This window comes from Diadema antillarum, unplaced genomic scaffold, assembly GCF_040938485.1.
Source record: "Diadema antillarum isolate AM-2024a unplaced genomic scaffold, OU_Dant_1.0 scf00000128, whole genome shotgun sequence".
NCBI lineage: Eukaryota > Metazoa > Echinodermata > Echinoidea > Diadematoida > Diadematidae > Diadema > Diadema antillarum.
This window is the reverse complement of record NW_027271017.1, coordinates 2,355,666-2,375,278: the sequence shown is the minus strand read 5'-3', so window position 1 is coordinate 2,375,278 and position 19,613 is coordinate 2,355,666. Positions and strand designations below refer to the sequence as shown.

The 19,613-nt window shown below is 37.7% G+C and overlaps 1 protein-coding gene across 1 annotated transcript in view; it reads left to right on the top strand.

The window, feature by feature from the left end:
- LOC139720528 (annexin A13-like) overlaps positions 1–19,613 on the top strand; it is a 33,085-nt gene that overhangs the window by 1,516 nt on the left and 11,956 nt on the right. The window contains exon 2 of the mRNA XM_071631881.1: positions 17,626–17,701. Coding sequence (XP_071487982.1) covers positions 17,626–17,701 — 76 coding nt within the window. The remainder of the gene's footprint in view (positions 1–17,625; positions 17,702–19,613) is intronic.

Here is a 19,613-nt window from a genome sequence, read left to right as displayed (position 1 = left end):
ATAAGATTTTAGGAAAAGTCACCAAATTTGGTTGAAATCGGATAAAGGGCGAAGGAGTGGCAAATGGAAATCTGGTAGGGGGGGCACAATGTGCCCCCCCTTGGGCTTTATAGGGTTAACACGTACAGCTCCATCCTTAATTTGCTAATTAATCAGTGATTGACGTGGGCAGCATGTGTGAGGATGCGTGTGGTTTAAGAAATAGAATGAAAGCTGACATTTTGCATCGCTCTTGGACCAAAATCTGTTCCCTCTAGAATTGTACGAGTTCCTACTTCCTAGTTGCTTATGCAACTTTAGGCGAAGTCTCCACGACTCTGAATAATGCATTGTAGTGATTGCGAGCACTGACAATTGTAATTCCAGTGATTACTCATTGCGTGGTTTATGTTGGTGATAATTCATATTAAATACAAGTAGTACTGAAGACATGGTTGGATTTGATCGTGGTACATAATAGCTAGCCTCTATAGTGTCCGCCGTGTTGCCTCGTAAGATCCCGCTATTTGACCCAGTCACATCAGTGTACACGTCGGGCAGCTCTGTATTGAACCCCGACTACATGGTTTACAAGTCGATAGCATCATTCGCTATACCACGGTGCCTGACCAGACCCGTCCACTGGCCTCCAGCCATGCATGTGGTAAAAAAATAGAAAAAAAAAAGAAAGCGGGTGTGAACATAAATTTGATTCAAAGGAAAACCGTGACGAATTTGTTTTATAATCGTCACGCATGTGGGTTCTGCTACCGACACTGACAGCTATACACGGGGTCAGCGGCATGCAACAGTAGGCTCTGCAATCACTGTTGTTGTCTGTATGTGTAGATTAGACCAGACAGTGCACAATTTACACCCTGTTACAGGGGCGGATCCAGGAATTCCGTATCAAGGGGAGGCACCTTTGCAAAATTAAAGGAGGGGCGCACGCACTCCCCCCCCCCCCATTTTTCTTTTTTGTCTCTTTTGCTTTAACCAAAAATACAGAGGGGCGCGCCCGGTGCCCCCCCCCCCCCCCCTCTGGATCCGCCACTGCTGTTATATCGAGAAAGAACAGCCATATTCATATCAATATGATCCAGACGGAATTAGGCCATCCCTGCTCGAGAGGAGTCTCATTTTCGCTCTCGAAATGGTGTAATAAAAGAGGGTCGGTTTTATGTCAAATCTGTCAGTCGAATGATCCTTTCCTTTGCTAAAAAAAAAAGATAGAAAAATAAAAGATACAGTGTGTATGTAATCAATATCAGATTCATTTGCCAATTGATATGATACGTCGGCCAGAGACTTCCTTTTAATTTAGGGATCCTTTGATCCTACATGAGCATTGAAAGCAAGCAAAACCAAAACTTGGCATGAATAGCTTGCCCTGCGTGGTCAATGACTCGGTTTACAATGGAGTCGAGTTTCGCTGTTGTTTTTACAATATTAATGTTTCCGGCATGCTTTTACTACCAAAAGGGTTTTACGACTATCCATCCTTCCACGGCAGAACATGGGGAAATGCGGTGTTTATGTCTACTATACTGCGGAGAGTCGAGTCGGGTGTTGGTTACTTTTTGTGTTACAATCGCTGTTCGGTTTGATCGCTGGCCCAGCAAATTCTTTAAGAGCACTCACCATGGATTGTTGACTTTTACGGCTGCTGATCGCTTTGAAAATGACAAAAGGTGGATAGATATACGAACGATCAGAGAATATAGTATCACAAGGGGTGAATGCATTCTAAGAGTACTCAACCAGAGAATGATTGTTAGGTTTCTCGGTGGAGTTTTGCAAGAATTACTTCCCTGTTCTGCCCATTCGGCATACAACAAACACACTCACACAGGCTGTGTATTATTACGACTCAAAATAAGTTCTGCAATTAAAGTTTGATATATCATATTTCTCTTATACCCACATTATGACATCATAAGAAAGCCTGATTAATTAGCTTTGAAATGACACCTAACTTGCTATGACGGGGTGTTCTTGGAATGTGCAAAACAGCTGGGTATGGGGACAGATCAAAAGTGAAAAGTCGCAACAATTCTGCTATTGATAATGTACAGTTTTAATGAAAAAAAGGCCACAGGAATAAGCAATGCTGAAATTAGAGCACTTTCATAAACTCCCATTTCCTAGACATTAGATGACTCTTTGGTCAACCTTTATGTTTAATTTTAATCTGCAGATACTAACTGCAGTTTTTAATTCATGGATGAAGCCTGGAATCTAATGATAATCTCACAATGCCTTCTTTTCAAGCGCATTCCTTCGCTGAAATGGCAGAGCAAATGGGAATTATACTATTTGACGTAACACGTTTGCTCTATTTTGCAATATTTCACATTTGACCTTTCCTCATACTCAGTCATACTGTGCATTCCAGAAATGCATAATGTAAACAAGTGAGTTGTCGTTGTAAAGAAAATTAATCAGGCTTTCTTTTGATGTCACATTTGAATGAAATGATGTAGTTTTAAGAAAAATATGATACATCAAATTGGACTTGCAGGACTTTTTTGAGGAGTTTAGTTAGGACTAATGTTCATAAGTTTAGTAGGTGAAAAGAAAAAAAAAAGATCGAACCCGAGAATTCAACCACTTTTCAAGCCATTTCGAAAATGAAGCTCCATTCCCCCATCTAGGCATATTCATGTGTATGGTTTAGAAGAAAATAAAATTCTCGCTCTGTATCCGTGAAATATCTTTCCCCCCCCCCCCCCACACACACACGCTAACACACACAAATATTCATTCGTCACAATATTACACACGTCTCTTTCCAGGTGCAAAGACAATGGTCGTGTCGCACAAACAGGGAGGTGGTACAAATAATATTGATTTTGTGCGAAAAAAAAACACACACATGCGTGAATGCATGTGTGTTAGAAAACAATGTGCATATCACACCATGCTGCAGCAGAAAATACGTAAAGATCTGTATGATATTATCAATGTGAGAATCACGTTGTAATGAAGAGAGTACCATGCATGCGACGTGGAAGGGCACTGTATTAACCCACTGAGGACAAGCTGATTGCGCTATAACACGCATTTCTCATAGACACCATACCCAAGTATACTCGGGTCTAGTCTTCAAGGGTTTAATAAAACGATAAAAAAATCCCGTTAAACACGTCACACAGTACACATTTGAATTGCTTCCTCAAATGAATAAATATCAAAATGAGCTTTACAGCCGATTTATAGTACCCTCCTTCAATAAACAAAACGCCAAGTATGTTTGCGTGCCTGCTTTATCGAAATATTTTCCAACCAGTAGCATAAAACAAACCAGGAAGGATATGCCTCCACAAAAAGTCATCATTTACATTGCCTAGATTTCAAATATTGGATTAGAATTAGCCTTTGGTTTCTCAATGTTTTCTCAGCGTGCAAATCGCGACGAATTATTGTCCAAAGATTTCCTTGATCTTTCCCCCGCAAAAAAGAGAGAATAATTTAAAATGGCAGTGCGATAATTTATGGAGTATGGTTCCATTTTCTGTCGTTTATCATGACGTCATCACGCCTTTCATATTTGCAGTTGTTACATCGATCACTCGGCCTACTTCAACGCCGTGAATGTTGTTATTGATAAGTATAGTCTTCAATGGGCTTTACCTGAGTCTTGCCGTCTTTGGTTCATGTCAGGTAGAAAAAAAAAAACAAGAAGAAAATGAAAAACATGCTTTAAGTATTTCCAAGGAGTTCCCGACGTGACGTCATTCCGATTTCGAAACGTCATCTGACGCAAATCGATGGCAATAACCCACCATCAATCTCAATCCACCATGTGCAAAACGAAAACTCGCTTCCCTAGTAAAGGGCCAAAGTTCAAGAATAATGAAACAGACGCAAGACGTGTAATTCTGCTAACTCCTTGAAATGAGAATTTAAAAAATCAGGGGATACACATGAATGCTATTTCTGTTGTTTGTAGGATTATTGATTGTTTCCATTATTATCGATTGTTTCAACCCAGATTAGTCTCATTAAGAGTGAGACGTATAAAATAATTGGTGTCAATGTCGTTAACCCAGTAGAAGACAAAATACACAAATGGAATGAAAACTAGATGGGAAAAATGACGTCACTTCGTCATTGGTACTGTGCATGAAACGTTTCAAAATTTTTTTTTCTTGCTCTGCTCTGGAAATTAAGAAATTTTATTATCAAGCCCGTTCTCTTTCAATTTGACTTTTTTTTCCCTTCTTATTATGGATATATACCTGGTCCTATTATCATTATCATTATCATTACGCCTACATGATGGTCACTGCTATGTAAGGAATTCATACAGTGATGTACATAGCAAAACATAACAGAGATTCTACACGATGGGGATTTTCCAGTCTTATGACCCCGAGGTACTTATTTTGTAGTTGCCGTAGCAACCGACATACCAGACAAACCTGACCTCTTCGATGTATAACAAGGAGTTATCTTTTTCCTGCTACAAGGTTAAAGTTTCAGTGCGTATTCCTATATATTTTTCTACCCGTCGTTTTTATGTCATCTGTGAAGTGTACATAGGAAATAATTAAAGAGATTTGTCTTTGTATAGATTTTTTTTTCATACGCTCATCAACATTGTTGATGATTTAGAAATGAAAAAGTCCTACATGGACTTTAACAAGCTGAAATGAATAGATATAAATAAATTGATTAATAAATGATAAATAAATTAATGAATATGAAGATAATAATAAATGTTATAATAATAATCATCATCATCTTCATCATCATCATCATTATAATTAGTGTTATTATTATTACCACTATGATTATATTTATTTTTAATATTAGCGTTCTTATTATTATACTATTGTTAATATGAATGATAATAATGATAATGATAATTATTATCATTATCATTATCATTATTATTATTATACTTATTATTATTATCATTATTATTATTATTATAAATTCATGAGTTTACATTGAATCACTGACAGCGAGCTATTCACCCGATCTCAGACAAAGATGGCTACACAACTGATGAATGCAGAAACTATCTACTATAAATTTCCGCGTTCGCTTTAAGGAAATTTCAAGAGCAGTTCTTGTGACCTTTCGGTAACCTCCAAATCCGATTGGGAAAAGGTCCCTGGAGGACTTGTAAACGGTCCATGCAGATCGAAAATAGAATGTATTAGTTTGAAGAAATCGAAAGTACTCGAAAAAAGGATATCGGCTAAAGTAATACGGATACAGTGTATACATGACCATAATTATGTGAATCGATTGTCAAGACAATCCTAGATGGATAGCAAGTCTTCCCTGCACCTTGGCAACCATGTTGTTTGATCTTTATTAGGTGATCCGAGTATCCTCTCGGATCACCTTCTGTATCTGTACTGATTCCTTGTTTTTCTTCTTCTTTATTTCTCCTCAAAAGTTGTGCAGAGGTTAGCTCAGAAAGTCCTCTGCCTATCAATTTCAAACTTATACCATATGTATCGTGTCCCAAAAACGACAGATCTAGTTTATTTTTGTTTTTGTTTTATTTTATTTATTGTTATTATTACTTCTTCTTTTTTTTTTGGGGGGGGGGGTAACCTCCCTATAGTGTTAGAAAATAGAAATTTCAATACCATGGTGTTATGGTTTTATACGAGACGCTGAATGTGTGGGAGAGGGGGAGGGGTTACATCACAGATACAGCCATGATCGGCACTGAACACTTAATACAATGAAACAAGATGATTGTTTGCAAATCAATCATGGCAGACACAATCTTCCATATTTTTTCAGGACACGGCAGCCCTGTAGTTATCATTGTATACAAACGTTGCCAGCTGAACCATTTAGTGGTAAAGCTTAAAGCTGCTTGTCCATGTTGAGGTACTGGCTCCTGGCAGTATTCGAATTTTGGACCCACTGTTTCAGAGTCCAGAGGATCGTCCACTAGACCACATCGTTTCCTTATTCTTTGTTTGTTTGTTCGTTTTTTGTTTGTTTGTTTGTTTTTGTTTGTTGTTGTTGTACGTAATTTCGACAGTTTGCCTTTGGTGTGTGGACCCGCCCCCTATACATTTGCTTACTTTAGCTCAATAATTCTGATTGTATTCTCATATTTTCTCAAGGCAAGCAGTTTCTAAGGAACTCTACTGATAGAATAAACCAGCAAGAACGGGCGAGGAAAGAGGAGGTGAATTCATACATTAGAAGCAATTTGTGGAGCGGCCATCATAAGCGTGCTTGTGTTTATGTCGCTTGGAAATGTGTTTGTAACGCACTCAGAAGCGTGACTGCAGTAGATTTTAATGAGTACATTGTACAACTATTTTAAGATGTGTGTGTGCGCGCGTGTGTGTGTATGTGTGTGTGTGCGTGCGTGCGTGCGTGCGTGCGTGCGTGTATGTGTGTGTGTGTGTGTGTGTGTGTGTGTGTGTGCGGGCGCGTGTGTGGGAGAGAAATGGATAGTAATGCGCGATGCAAGAATCAAGGCATGCGAAATACGCTCACCACAACAATGGGCTAATAATCTTTGGAAAGATAATCATTCGATGGTTCTGCATGGTTGGCTAAATCATTCTACTATTTCCCTAAAGCGATTTACGTGGTTGACTGTTCATGACGTCTCCCTCGATTTACCTTAACCAATTTCCTACCAAGTTCCTGATCTCTTTATACTGACAGTCTACAGTGTCAAAAAGAGAGTTTCTGGGTGTGCATAGGTTAAGGTATTGATATCTTCGGTCGTTTTGTGCGTAATCGTTCATCTCAGCAGGGAAGTGGAGATGGGGATCAGGGAGGTGGTACCCTCCCCCCCCCCCCCCCCACACACACACACACACCTCCCTGATCTCAGTAAATCCACCACATCACTCGCATTATTACCTACTTTCAATGCTTTCATGTTGTGAACAAAATTGCGGCTTTGTTTTGCTGTTTCAATCACGCGTGGAAACGACCGTAAAATATGGTGAAAAAACAATAGGAAGTCATGTGATGTTTCGAGTAAGTGATCTTAAATTTGACAGTCATAAAAACTTCTTAGCAATAACTCACATGAAAATGGAGACATAAAATATTGCGAAAACATCACTAGGAAATGACAGAGCTTGGGACTATGAAGCATGCAGTGACAATTTAAAACCGTCTGAAAGTATAAGCGACTACGTTTCCGCGCGATGCTAAACAATGTGGGTTTAACAAATAGAGTGAAATGAAATGAACAAAAATGTAGAGGTGTGCTCATATTAGGACTTTTAGTGATATACGAAAACAGTTATGAAACATTGTTGTTTCACACGTGTCCGTCAAACAGCTACGATATTAGTATAATATAGCCACCATGAACAAAATATGCAGACAAGTACGATTGGGTGGTGATGTGGCTTCAGGTGGCCTGCACACAAATTTTCACTACAAATGCCACTTTTTGACATTGATTCCAGAAAGAAAACATAATATAATTTTTTCGTATCATCCATTGTTGTTTGTGATTTGCAATACCCTATGTATATAATGACTCAAGGAATGAATTAGAAAGGATTTTATTTCTTAGATCGTCATCTAAGAAAAAAAAAACACACACAGATGATTTTATCATGTATTTGTTGAGATACAAGAGATGTACGTAAGTTGGTGATATAACCGCCAGTTTGATTCGGTCTTCGTTGAAAGCATGTTAAACTTTAAGATACCATAATCCAGTATTTATCATTTTTTTTAGTCTGATGTTAATGCAATCTTACCATTCTGGTTATCTGATTGTACTTTTATCATTTTTTTTTTCGGGGGGGGGGGATTGTTAACTTAAATAAAGAATGGAATTCGAATTGAGAATAACAGGGGAATATTAAGAGATTTGCTTACAAAGGATTCTGACGACTGCCTAAAATTGATTAATCATTATCTTTTGAACTGACACACCCTAGATTTTGATTTGATTTGATTTGATTTGACTTGATTTGATATGAATTGATTTGATTGGTTCCTGCACTAGCATTGAGCACATGCGCTGATAAGTTGGTAACATATTTTTAGTTAAAAAAGTATTTTTGTCTCATCTGGACTTATAATGCGTCACAAAAGTGAATAAGCCTTAAATAAATAATACAGAAAGGCTACAGCTTCAGTCAAAGCATATAGCTTGATTTGCTTGCAACCTTTTAGAATGGATAAAACAAAAAAAAAAAGAAGGAAGAAGCCAATTGCACAGAGATCGGACCTTGTAGCAGACAAAAATTAATGACAAACGGGGAAAGGAAAGGAGTATAATACTTCTGTCATCAAAGCTTTGCCTGTTAGAACAGTCGATACAAAGTTATAGGCCCTACATCACATGGGTTACTAATCAGCTATAGGCACAACATGTTGTGTTGGTTTTTTTCAGCCAAATGCGGTTATAGTTCTAGAGGCATTTCATAAATCGTTTTTCAATTATTTTTCTGACAAACAGCCATAAGCTATTCAAATCCTTGCATCTGATTGGCTGAGAGTAAACTTGTCAGAAAAAAAAAATCCGACTATTAAAACGCTTCATGAAGTCCCCCCCCCCCCCCATTTATGCCAACAATAAGCGTTAGGAACTTTAAGAATAGCTTCAATATCTTAATTTCTCTCGCCTGTGAATGCTTTTGGTTGTCATTGGATGGCGTTATAATAACTCGAGGTGCATCATTCGGTTTGGATACGATGATTGTTCATTTTGAACAAAATGACCAATGCCGTGTTGAGATCAACGCATGCGTTTCCTTTTTAATAAACAACGACGAGTTCATTTCGAGACTCCAGCGGACATTATTTTAATGGATATTCGCGTATCTTGATTTTAATAATAAGATTATGTTACTAACTGCAGATTTACTGTCTAGACGTACATTAACATGGTGGATTAGAATAATTATATTACTTGTCTGCATATTATTAATTTGATTGAAACGTAGTCGGCTTTTTTATCTATCCCATTAGCCATACAAATCTCTCAAAACGACTAGAATCTGATGTCACGATCAAGTGTATTCTTTTTCATTTTATTCCGTTTGTCATTCTTTGTGGGGGATGCTGGGGTAGATTCATATTTCACTCTTCCACTGTATTAGATTAAGCTCGATAATTGCTGTGGTTTTCTCGAGGTCATTATGAGATCAGTTAATTTCGAGATTGCCATATATGTTCTTTCATTTTGAACTGCTATTGTACCATGTAGGTACTACTTATCTATGTTTGGCAACCCACATAGGTGGCCCTCGATTAGCACTCTTTAAAAAAAAAGGCTAGATCGCATACCATATCAAATGCTTATTTTCCCCTGAAAAAAAAAAAGACTCTAATCTCGCGCCCTCAATTATTTTCATTTTTACTACGTATGAAAAAAATGCAATACTAATACCCGGCATCCTTTTCCTTTGTCGTTTCATTTCGCAAAAACAAAGAAAAATAAACATGAAAAATCAAAGGAAAATTTAATGGCTCAGCTACATTTGAAATCACTGATCTGTATCCACCGAAAGGTATTGTCCATAAGACTAAATTCGAATGGAAATATTCCAGTCCATACATATTTAAATCTATATCTAGATAGATAAAGATAGATAGATAGATAGATAGATAGATATAGATAGATAGATAGATAGATAGATAGATAGATAGATATAGATAGATAGATAGATAGATAGATAGATAGATAGAAAGAAAGAAAGAAAGGTAAAATGTACTATTGTAGATAGATATGTAGATAGATAGATAGATAGATAGATAGATAGATAGATAGATTGACATAGACAGAGAGATAGATAGAAGTAGATTGAGATAGATAAATAGATAGAGAGAGGGGGGAGGAGAGAGCAAAACATCGGTTGATAGATCACATAGAACTTCATGCATCGCAAAGTCACGACTTGTGGCGGCTGCCACAATGCGAAAGTTCACAAAGAGCTAACAAACAAGCCAATTAAAAGAGATATACGTCATAAAAATAACTCGCTTCCTTCCCTTTCTGGCATCAAATCTGTACATTAATGTGATACAGCAAGGGGAAAAAGTCATGCGGTATTGGCGAGTCAGTGTAGATTCAACAAAAACAAAATAGATTTATTGTGAAATATCCATTCCGGTGAAAGTTTCAGGAAATTTGAGCAATGGGCTAGAAAGTTTCGAGTTATTCAATATTTTTTTCCTGCATTCCTTGGTTATTGTTCAGCATGGGAACCATATTATTATTCAGCTCAAAAGCGCAGAAAAGAAAATCTTCATTATCTTTTTGTTGGTGGTGTTTTTCTTTTTCCTTGAACAGTTTTTTGAAGCAAAGATAATTCTCCATTTAGTCAGCAGTGCTTTGGACATAGCTCATGCTGACTAAATGGATAAACACACAAACACACACACACACACACACACACACACACACACACACACACAGGCCCACACACAGGCACGCACGTACACACGCATGCATACAAAAACACAATAGATGCCAGGCTTGCTGTGATAACTATGTCATTTATATAAACAATGAAACAATGACATAACAATCAAGAATGAGTGTGAATTGTTAAATGTCACTTGAAAGCAGTCTCACCATGTCTTCTTGGTATGTGGAATGTTTACGCCCTCAACGAAGAATCCCAAGAATTTATTTTTTAACGTTCATGCCAGTTATTTTAGTCGCACCTGTGAGGTGAAATGCGATTGAGTTCCCCGGTCTAATGACAACGGGTAAGCTTTTATAAAGCGCATTGCAGATTTGTAAGGAATTCACTTAGGAGAAAAATGGGTAAGGAATTTCAATGCGCTTTAACTATTATTACCCCGGTCACTGGATACATTATTTCCAACCAGCACCATGGTAATGTTCACTTTCCACTCCCTGGGGAACATTCCAGGGTGTTACCATTTTACAGGCGATCACATGCTTATCAACCAACAAAGACATTCTCATCCTACCGGGTACCCATTTTTCTCCTATATAGTCCATGGGCCAAGACCCGAAAAATGGGTTGTTGGTACCATCTGAGGTGGCACAACCTTTTTGGTGTCAGTTTGTTTGTCGGGCATAGATATGCTTATCAAGCTATGATAGCATTTCCAAATGAGTAGCTTAGTCATAATAATGAATTTTTAACCAATTTGGTCTCGTTTTTATATCCCTATACTTCTGAATCGAAACTAAACCGCTATACAAAGAAGAGCACTGCCTTCTGTATGTCCACAGGTGTTCTGTTGTAAACGCGGTGCGCTTAGTCTTTATTCAAGGCAGCGAAGGGAATATCCAAAGGGTTATGATGTCCACAGCTGTCACGCGGTGCGCTTAGTCTTTATCTAGACCAATGTACCGTTATCATATCTAAAGTTCCTCGTAAAAGGGATTATCTATACTGTTTTTATACTACCCTATCAACAAATACATCAGTTTTAAACAAAAATCACTCTGTTCATTTACAATATCATTCATTATAATGTATCGTAGTGTACCGGTACATTGTTTTTGCATTATCTTATATTGTTGGAGGGAAATAAAGCGACATTGGTGTGGTATCAGCGTTTTCACCGTAGCGTTTTCGCGGGAAAATGATAAATAATTGAAAGATACGGTAAAATTCACGAGGAATTGCTTTTGTTGTTGTTGTTGTTTTTAGATAAAAGGATATACACTGTATCATACGCTTTGTATATTCCCTTCGCCGTCTAGAATAAAGACTAAGCGCTGTGGACATCATAACCTTTGGATATTCCCTTCGCTGCCTTGAATAAAGACTAAGCGCACCGCGTTTACAATAGAACACCTGTGAACATACAGAAGGCAGTGCTCTTCTTTGTATAGCGGTTAGTTTCGATTCAGAAGTATAGGGATATAACAACGAGACCAAATTGGTTAAAAATTCAGTTACTATGACTAAGCTACTCATTTGGAAATGCTATCATAGCTTGATAAGCATATCTATGCCTGACAAACAAAATGACACCAAAAAGGTTTTGCCACCTCAGATGGTACCAATATCTGGCCTGGCCCATGGACTACTAAGAACAGCAATGTGGATAACGTGCCTTGCCAAGGGGAAACGTGTCGGGCTTCGCACAGGCTCGAACCCACGAACGCATGCCTTGTAGTCTGGGTGCCAAAGGCTGAACCTTGTTTTACCGTCCACCTAATGTTTTTTTATGGTTTTACCCTATTTCGGGTGTGCTGAATCCGAATCTGCATGATGCAACTCTTGCATCCTTGAGGGTTTTGAGATATTCAAGATGGCCGTCAAAATGGCCGCCCAAAACAGAAATTCCCATGTATTTCCTTCTAAATGGTGAGAAATTGAAAACAATTGATGGTTTTACCCTATTTCGAGGGTACTGAATCCAAATCTGGATGATGCAACTCTTGAATCCTTGAGGATTTTGAGATATTCAAGATGGCCACCAAAATGGCCGCCAAAATCCGGAAATTCCCATGTATTTCCTTCTAAATGATGAGAAATTGAAAACAATTGATGGTTCTAAGATATTTCGAGGGTGCTGAATCCGAATCTGGCTGATGCGACTCTTGCATCTTTGAGGATTTTGAGATATTCAAGATGGCCGCCAAAATGGCCGCCAAAACCGGAAATTCCTAGATTTCCTTCTTAATGGTGAGTAATTGAAAACAATTGATAGTTCGAAGCTATTTCGACGGTGGTGAATTCGAATCTGCATGATGCAACTCTTGCGCGCAAGATGGCCGCCAAAATGGCCGCCAAAACCGGAAATTCCCCTGCATTTCCTTCTAAATGGTGAGAAATTGACAAGCTGTTGATGGTTTTACCCTAGTTCGAGAGTGCTGGATCAGAATGTTGATAAAACTCTTGTATCCTTAAGGGTTTTGAGATAATAAAGATGGCCACCAAAATGGCCGCCAAAAATGGAAACTCACATGTAGACCCCCCTTTTCCTTCTAAATTGTGTAAAATTTAAAACAAATTGATGGTCTTACCCTATTTTGAGTTTGCTGAATTTGAAGCTGCAGGATACAGCTCTTGCATCCTTGATGGTTTTGAGATGATAAAGATGGCCGCCAAAATGGCCCCCAAATAGCCTTCAAAAACGGAAATTCCCATGTAGGCCCCCTAATTCGTTCTAAATGGTGTAAAATTGAAAACAATTGATGGTTTTACCCTATTTTGAGGGTGCTGAATCCGAACCTGGTTGATGCAACTCTTGTGTTTTGGGGGTTTTGAGAATTCCAAGATGACCGCCAAAATAACTGTCAATACTGAAATTTTTGAGACCATATTCAGCACCCTCGACATTTTTTTGTTGCCATTTTTGCACCCCCTAGGGTTTTCAGATGTCCAAAATGACCGCTAAAATAATTGGCAGAAATTGAAATTCCAATGTTAATATTTTTTTTTTCTAAATGGTGAAAATTTGAAAATAAAGTGATGGTCTCACCCCATTTCGAGGGTGCTGAAGGTTTTGAGATATTTACAAATGTCCTGTATAAACGGAAATTCCTTGATATTTTCTTATAGATTGTGAAATATTGTGCTATAACGTGAAGCGAGGGATTACAAGCAATAATCCGTATTCTTGAATTCAACTCGGACATGTCGGTTGAGCAAATTTGTCAAATCAACCAACAATTAATGGCATCCAAAATGACTGTCACAATGGTATTGTAATATACTGAGGTATTCCGATATGTCTCAAACGGAACTTTAACACGTGATGGAAAGAGAAAATGATATTGACATCATACTGAAACGTACAAACACAAAGATAAGACTGAATTTGTTTTCATGCACAGTTGTTATAAAGTAATGCCTGTGATAGCCAATAAGGGCTCCGCGGACTGATGTGAAGTTAATCCTTATTGGCTATAAGAGTAATATTAAGTTATGGCCTGCTGGTATTTGGTGTTGAAATTTGTCTTGTATTCTTTTGAATCTCACCGCGTACTCTTATGAAACTTGTAGCATGTTCTGATTACGTCACTAGAAATGGTTGCATCCATGACCACTATAGTAGATATCAATATAAGGGTAATTTCAAAAGCACTCTGCGTGATTATGATATTCGTAAGTACTATCAACTATTACCTTACATGTTGTCGTTTGTTTGATTTTTTTTTTACTGCGCGTTACCTTTGATTTTTCCATCCCCTCGTGTGTATGTATATATATATATATATATATATATATATATATATATATATATATGATATCGTCGCTTGGGCGACAAGACCCTGTATCTGAAATTTTAGTGAAAACGACTTTTTTGAATAAACAGTCAGATAATCAGTTAATGATGTCCTGTCCAAAGCTTAGCTGTCTTACCCCAAAAAATGAAGCTACCATGGCATGTCAAAGGAAGGGTCCTCTCATTTGTAATAGTGCTTTGGCTGCCATGTTTGTTTGCTTTTTGTTTTTGTTTTTGTTTTTCTCTCCTGAACATGTGACATTTTGTAGATACGAGGTTTGTCGCCCCATATATATATATGTACATATATATATATATATATGATATTACATCATATTGAAGAAAAATTTGAAGCAGAACAATAAAAATGTCCAACTCTTGTCTTCAACAATGTCATCAAGAACCACCAATAAAAACCAATTAACCAATGTGAGTGTTCATGGATGAAACGATTAAAACTGTTCATGGATGAAAACAGGTAAAGTTGGGAATCTCAGTAAACTTCCCTACATCACTATCACAATATGATCGAGCTGGGTATGTCTTGTCCACTGATTGTTAGAGTTCAAAACATATCCATGATAATATGTAGATGAAACAGTGTAATCTTTCAAATATTCAACCGCATCTGAAGTCTTGCAGGATTCATTCCTGTCACAGCTGTATCTTACAAACTCCAAGATATCCGGTAAAGCTGGTTTCACTGTACAGCAAGTTCAAACTGGGATGTACAATATACGTTCGTTTATCAGCAGAGTATAGTTTGGTTTAGATTTTGCCATTGACGAAAACCTGAAATAGAGTAAAACCATCCATGTTATCAATTTCTCACCATTCTGGCGAGCATTTTGGCGGCTATCTTGAATATCTCCAAACGCTCAATGATGTAAGGGTGGTATCGTCCAGATTCGCATTCAGCACAGTGATCGAAATAGGGTAGAATCATCGATAAAATTGTTCTCAATTGCGAAACATTAAAATTGACATACGTGGAAACTTCCGGTTTTGACGGCCATTTTGAAATCGGAATAGGATAGAACCATCAATTGTTCTCAATTTTGAACCACTGAGAATGAAATACGTAGGAATTTCCGTTTTGCGGCCATTTTGGCGGCCATCTTGAATATCTCAAAATCCTCAAGGATGCAGGAGATGCAGATTCGGATTCAGCACCCTCCAAACAGGGTAAAACCATCAATTGTTTTCAATTTCTTACCATTTAGAAGGAAATACATAGGAATTTCTGGTTTTAACTGGCGGTCATTTCGGCGGCCATTTTGGCGGCCATCTTGAATATTTCAAAATCCTCAAGGATGCAAGACTTGCATCATCCAGATTTGGATTCAGCGCTGTCAAAATAGGGTAAAACCATCAATTGTTTTCAATTTTTAACCATTAGAAAGGAATAATAGGAATTTCTGATTTGGGCAGCCATTTTGGCGGCCATCTTGAATATCTCAAAATCGTCAAGGATGCAAAAGTTCCATCATCTAGATTTGGATTCAGCACCCTCGAAATAGAGTAAAATCATCGATTGTTTTCAATTTCTCACCATTGAAAATGAAATACGTGAGAATTTCCGGTTTTGGCGGCCATTTTGGTGGCCATCTTGAATATCTCAAAATCCTCAAGGATGCCGGAGTTGCATCATCCTGATTCAGATTCAGCACCCTCCAAACAGGGTAAAACCATCAATTGTTTTCAATTTATCACCATTTAGAAGGAAATACATTGGAATTTCTGGTTTTAATTGGCAGTCATTTTGGCGGCCACTTTGGCGGCCATCTTGAATATCTCCAAACCCTCAAGGATGCAAGAGTTGCATCATCCAGATTCGGATTCAGCACCATCGAAATAGGGTAAAACTTTCAATTGTTTTCAATTTCTCACCATTTAGAAGGAAATACATGGGAATTTCCGGTTTTGGCGGCCATTTTGGCGGCCATCTTGAATATCTCAAAACCCTCAAGAATGCAAGACTTGCATTATCCAGATTCGGATTCAGCAACTTCGAAATAGGGTAAAACCATCAATTGTTCTCAATTTCTCACCATTTACAAGGAAATACATGGGAATTTCCGGTTTTGGCGGCCATTTTGGCGGCCATCTTAAATATCTCAAAACCCTCAAGGATGCATGACTTGCATCATCCAGATTCGGATTCAGCACCCTCGAAATAGGGTAAAACCATCAAAAAACATTGGGTGGACTTTAAAACAAGGTTAGGCCCAAAAAATGGCTTTGGCACCCAGACTATTGGAGCTACAAGCCTAAACCACCACGCCAGAGACGAACGCTCTTGTCCACTCGGCCAGAACACCTCAAACAATGCATCGGAATTTTGTTTATAACCATCACGACTTTTGTTGGATAGATTGTGTGATGTGTTCCCGGTATATGGATAGAAAACCTTTGTTATGTATTTCAGTGTACTCTGACCTGAGTGTATATTCATAGTACTAGCTCAGAACTTACTCAATAGGCGTTTTCACATCAGTCCGATGTTTCGAAATAGCGTGCTATTTTCTGACTTGGTAAGTTAAAAAAATATCTCGAGCTTGGATTTTTATCGGGCTGATGTGAAAACGCCTAATATTACATTGGAAATAAAGACCTCGTCAAACAGACAATGAGTACAAGTACCCTGTCACAATTTATTAAAAGTGTTGAAAATACCCGCACTGTCGTATTGAATGTTGTTAAACTTTCATATTAGATATTCTGTTGACCCATGGACTGCGTTCGGTATGCATTCAAATTAACAAATCAACTGAAATTAACTAGACAACCTCAAAGGCTTACCCGAAGTAGCAACAACTATTCTGTGCGCGAAATGTGTTTGATATGACTAGGACGGTTTCTGTTCCAGTTTATGAACATTAGTGGAATTCACACATCTTTATAGGTGAATTAGTGGGATTGAGATCTCGATGCATTTGCACTCGAGATTTTTTGCCCGTATGGACAAAAAATTCCACTGATTATCACAATCAACAATGAGATGCAAATTCCAAGAAATCTTGCGCTTATTTTTTGATTACCCTGTCAATTCGTCCCGAATTTAGCATCGTTTCACTCTTGACCGTATTTTGTCACTAACACCCTTTGTTATGAAGTTATGTATGGAAATTGAGTAAGAAGGTTAAGAAAACCGATCCATCTAGGCAAGATTGAATATACGCGAAGAGGGTGATGCAACAGTTGGGTAGCAAGGGCGGCTGGATAAAACATGATTACTATGATACTATTATGGAAGGGAGAGAAATCTGGTGGCCGAACAACATGTTAAACATTCTAACAACAAAACAAATCACCACTACCAGTGATATCAAACTTAAAGTAAAAAGTAAACTTTATTCTTCCCCTCGCCTCAAGCGCCATCGTCCCACCCTCGACCCATCTTCTTTTTCAATGTCTTGGGCCGAACAGGTGTCACATCCACTTTGTACACTACTACATGTTCATGACGATACGTTGTTATAATTATCTCACGTTTGTCTCTTTCCCACGCAGCCAACGATTGTCCCTTTGCCACATTTCGACAAGGACGTCGATGCGCAAGCTTTGAGAAAAGCTATGAAAGGACTTGGTAAGAAAATCTTTCGTTTTGTTTTATTTGTTTTGTTTTGTTTTGTTTTATTTGTTTTGGTTTTTTTTTATTATTCTCCATGGCGTGTTTATGCTACGTATCTCGTTTACTCTTCCATTATTGGGCAACTGATATGAACTTGCTTTCTCCATATTTCTATCTCTCTCTGTCTATCTATCTCTCTTTCTATCCAACCATATATTCATCTATCTATCTATCTATTCATCTTCCTATCTATCTATCTACCTATCTATCTATATATCTATTTACCTATCTATCTATCTATCTATCTATCTACCTATCTATCTATATATCTATCTACCTATCTATCTATCTACCTACCTATCTATCTATCTATCTATCTACCTACCCATCTATCTATCTAGCTATCTATCCATCTATCTATCTACTTCTCTATCTATCTATCTATCTATCTATTTATCTTTCTATCTACTTCTCTATCTATCTATCTGTCTATCTATCTATCTATTTATATATCTATCTAGTATGTGTTTCTATTCTTGAGCAGAAGATAACAAGTCTATCGGGTCGAACGGAGAGTGTCTCTTCCTGGTCTGTGTTTCAGTCTGAATGTATTGTCAGAGGAGCAGGGAGTGAAAGCTTAAATGATCTGCTTTTATTTCTCGCTTAAAAAAAATTGTCGCCACTTCTTCTCAAGAAAATGGAGGGAGAGAGATTAGTGAGAAAGAACGAGAGTGGAAGAAAGAATGATTGAAAGGGGTGAGAAAGTAATGTCTTTCACGTTTCGTCATTTCACCGACGCAATGAACAAGTTAAAAAGAAATACAAACATCGACATTAGAATACAGTTACCGTGTTTACATTCATATCACTTGAGCAGTAAAATATAAAGTAGCAAAAATAAATGAAGAGCTTGCAACCAAAAGGCGCTAAATCCTTTGAAAAATGATGGATTTAGCGCCTGATGGATTTAGCGCCTTTTGGAAGCAAGTTCTTCAAATAGACAATAAGTGCATATATGGTATGCAGCAGCCAGAAATGAAATGTCCTTTTTTTTTTCTTCTAATCGACGAAATGATCCGTCGACGAAATGACTGATTTCGTAACGAAATAGGTCATGCGACACTTGGCGCTCCATACAACATGTCCATGGTTTGTTAAAACCATGGGTTCAATCTTCGTGAATTCGGGCCAATATGTTCAAAACAGGCAAAACGTAAAGAACGGGACGAGACAAAGACAGATCAAAGCACACAATTACAAACAATTAAGAGAGTATGTTTAACTCTGACATCAGAATCTGACACCTCTAATTTTCAAAACGCATTATTACATTCTATCCCTTGTACTCATGATATAATATTATAGTAATCAAAAACACAATTAGATACGCATTTGACCTCTCGGCAACCATAAGATCCCAACGTAGTCTGCCTGTAGTACAGCCTGTGCATTAAGGCAGTAGTTGTGAAAGTAGTTAGAAATACCACCAGGAAGTGTTTGTCCAGAGAACGGGAAATGATGAATGCTTCTTCCTGTACTTTTTTCTCGAGTATATTACTTTGACTCTCAAGGGTTTGGCTTTATCACATTGTCACGAGTATGAATCTCCGCAGTTTCGTATATTTTCTTCTTTTCCTTCTTTTATTTATCTTTCTTTCTATCTCCTTTTTTCTCCTTTGAAGGGGTGCTTCATTGCCCTTTCTTCTTCCATTTTGTAGTTTTGGTTGAGATGGAGATTCGGTTTTAACTCTTTGTGAGGTAATTGGAATCCACTTATATGAAATATGAAAGAGCATACAACTCTAAGAGGCATCAAAAGTTGGTTTGATGAAAAGCGGTTTTGAAATGGCTGAGAAAACTCAAAACAAAGCAATCTTGTTGTATTGTTGCTTCAAAGGAAATCAAAATGCTATTACCTCTCTATTAT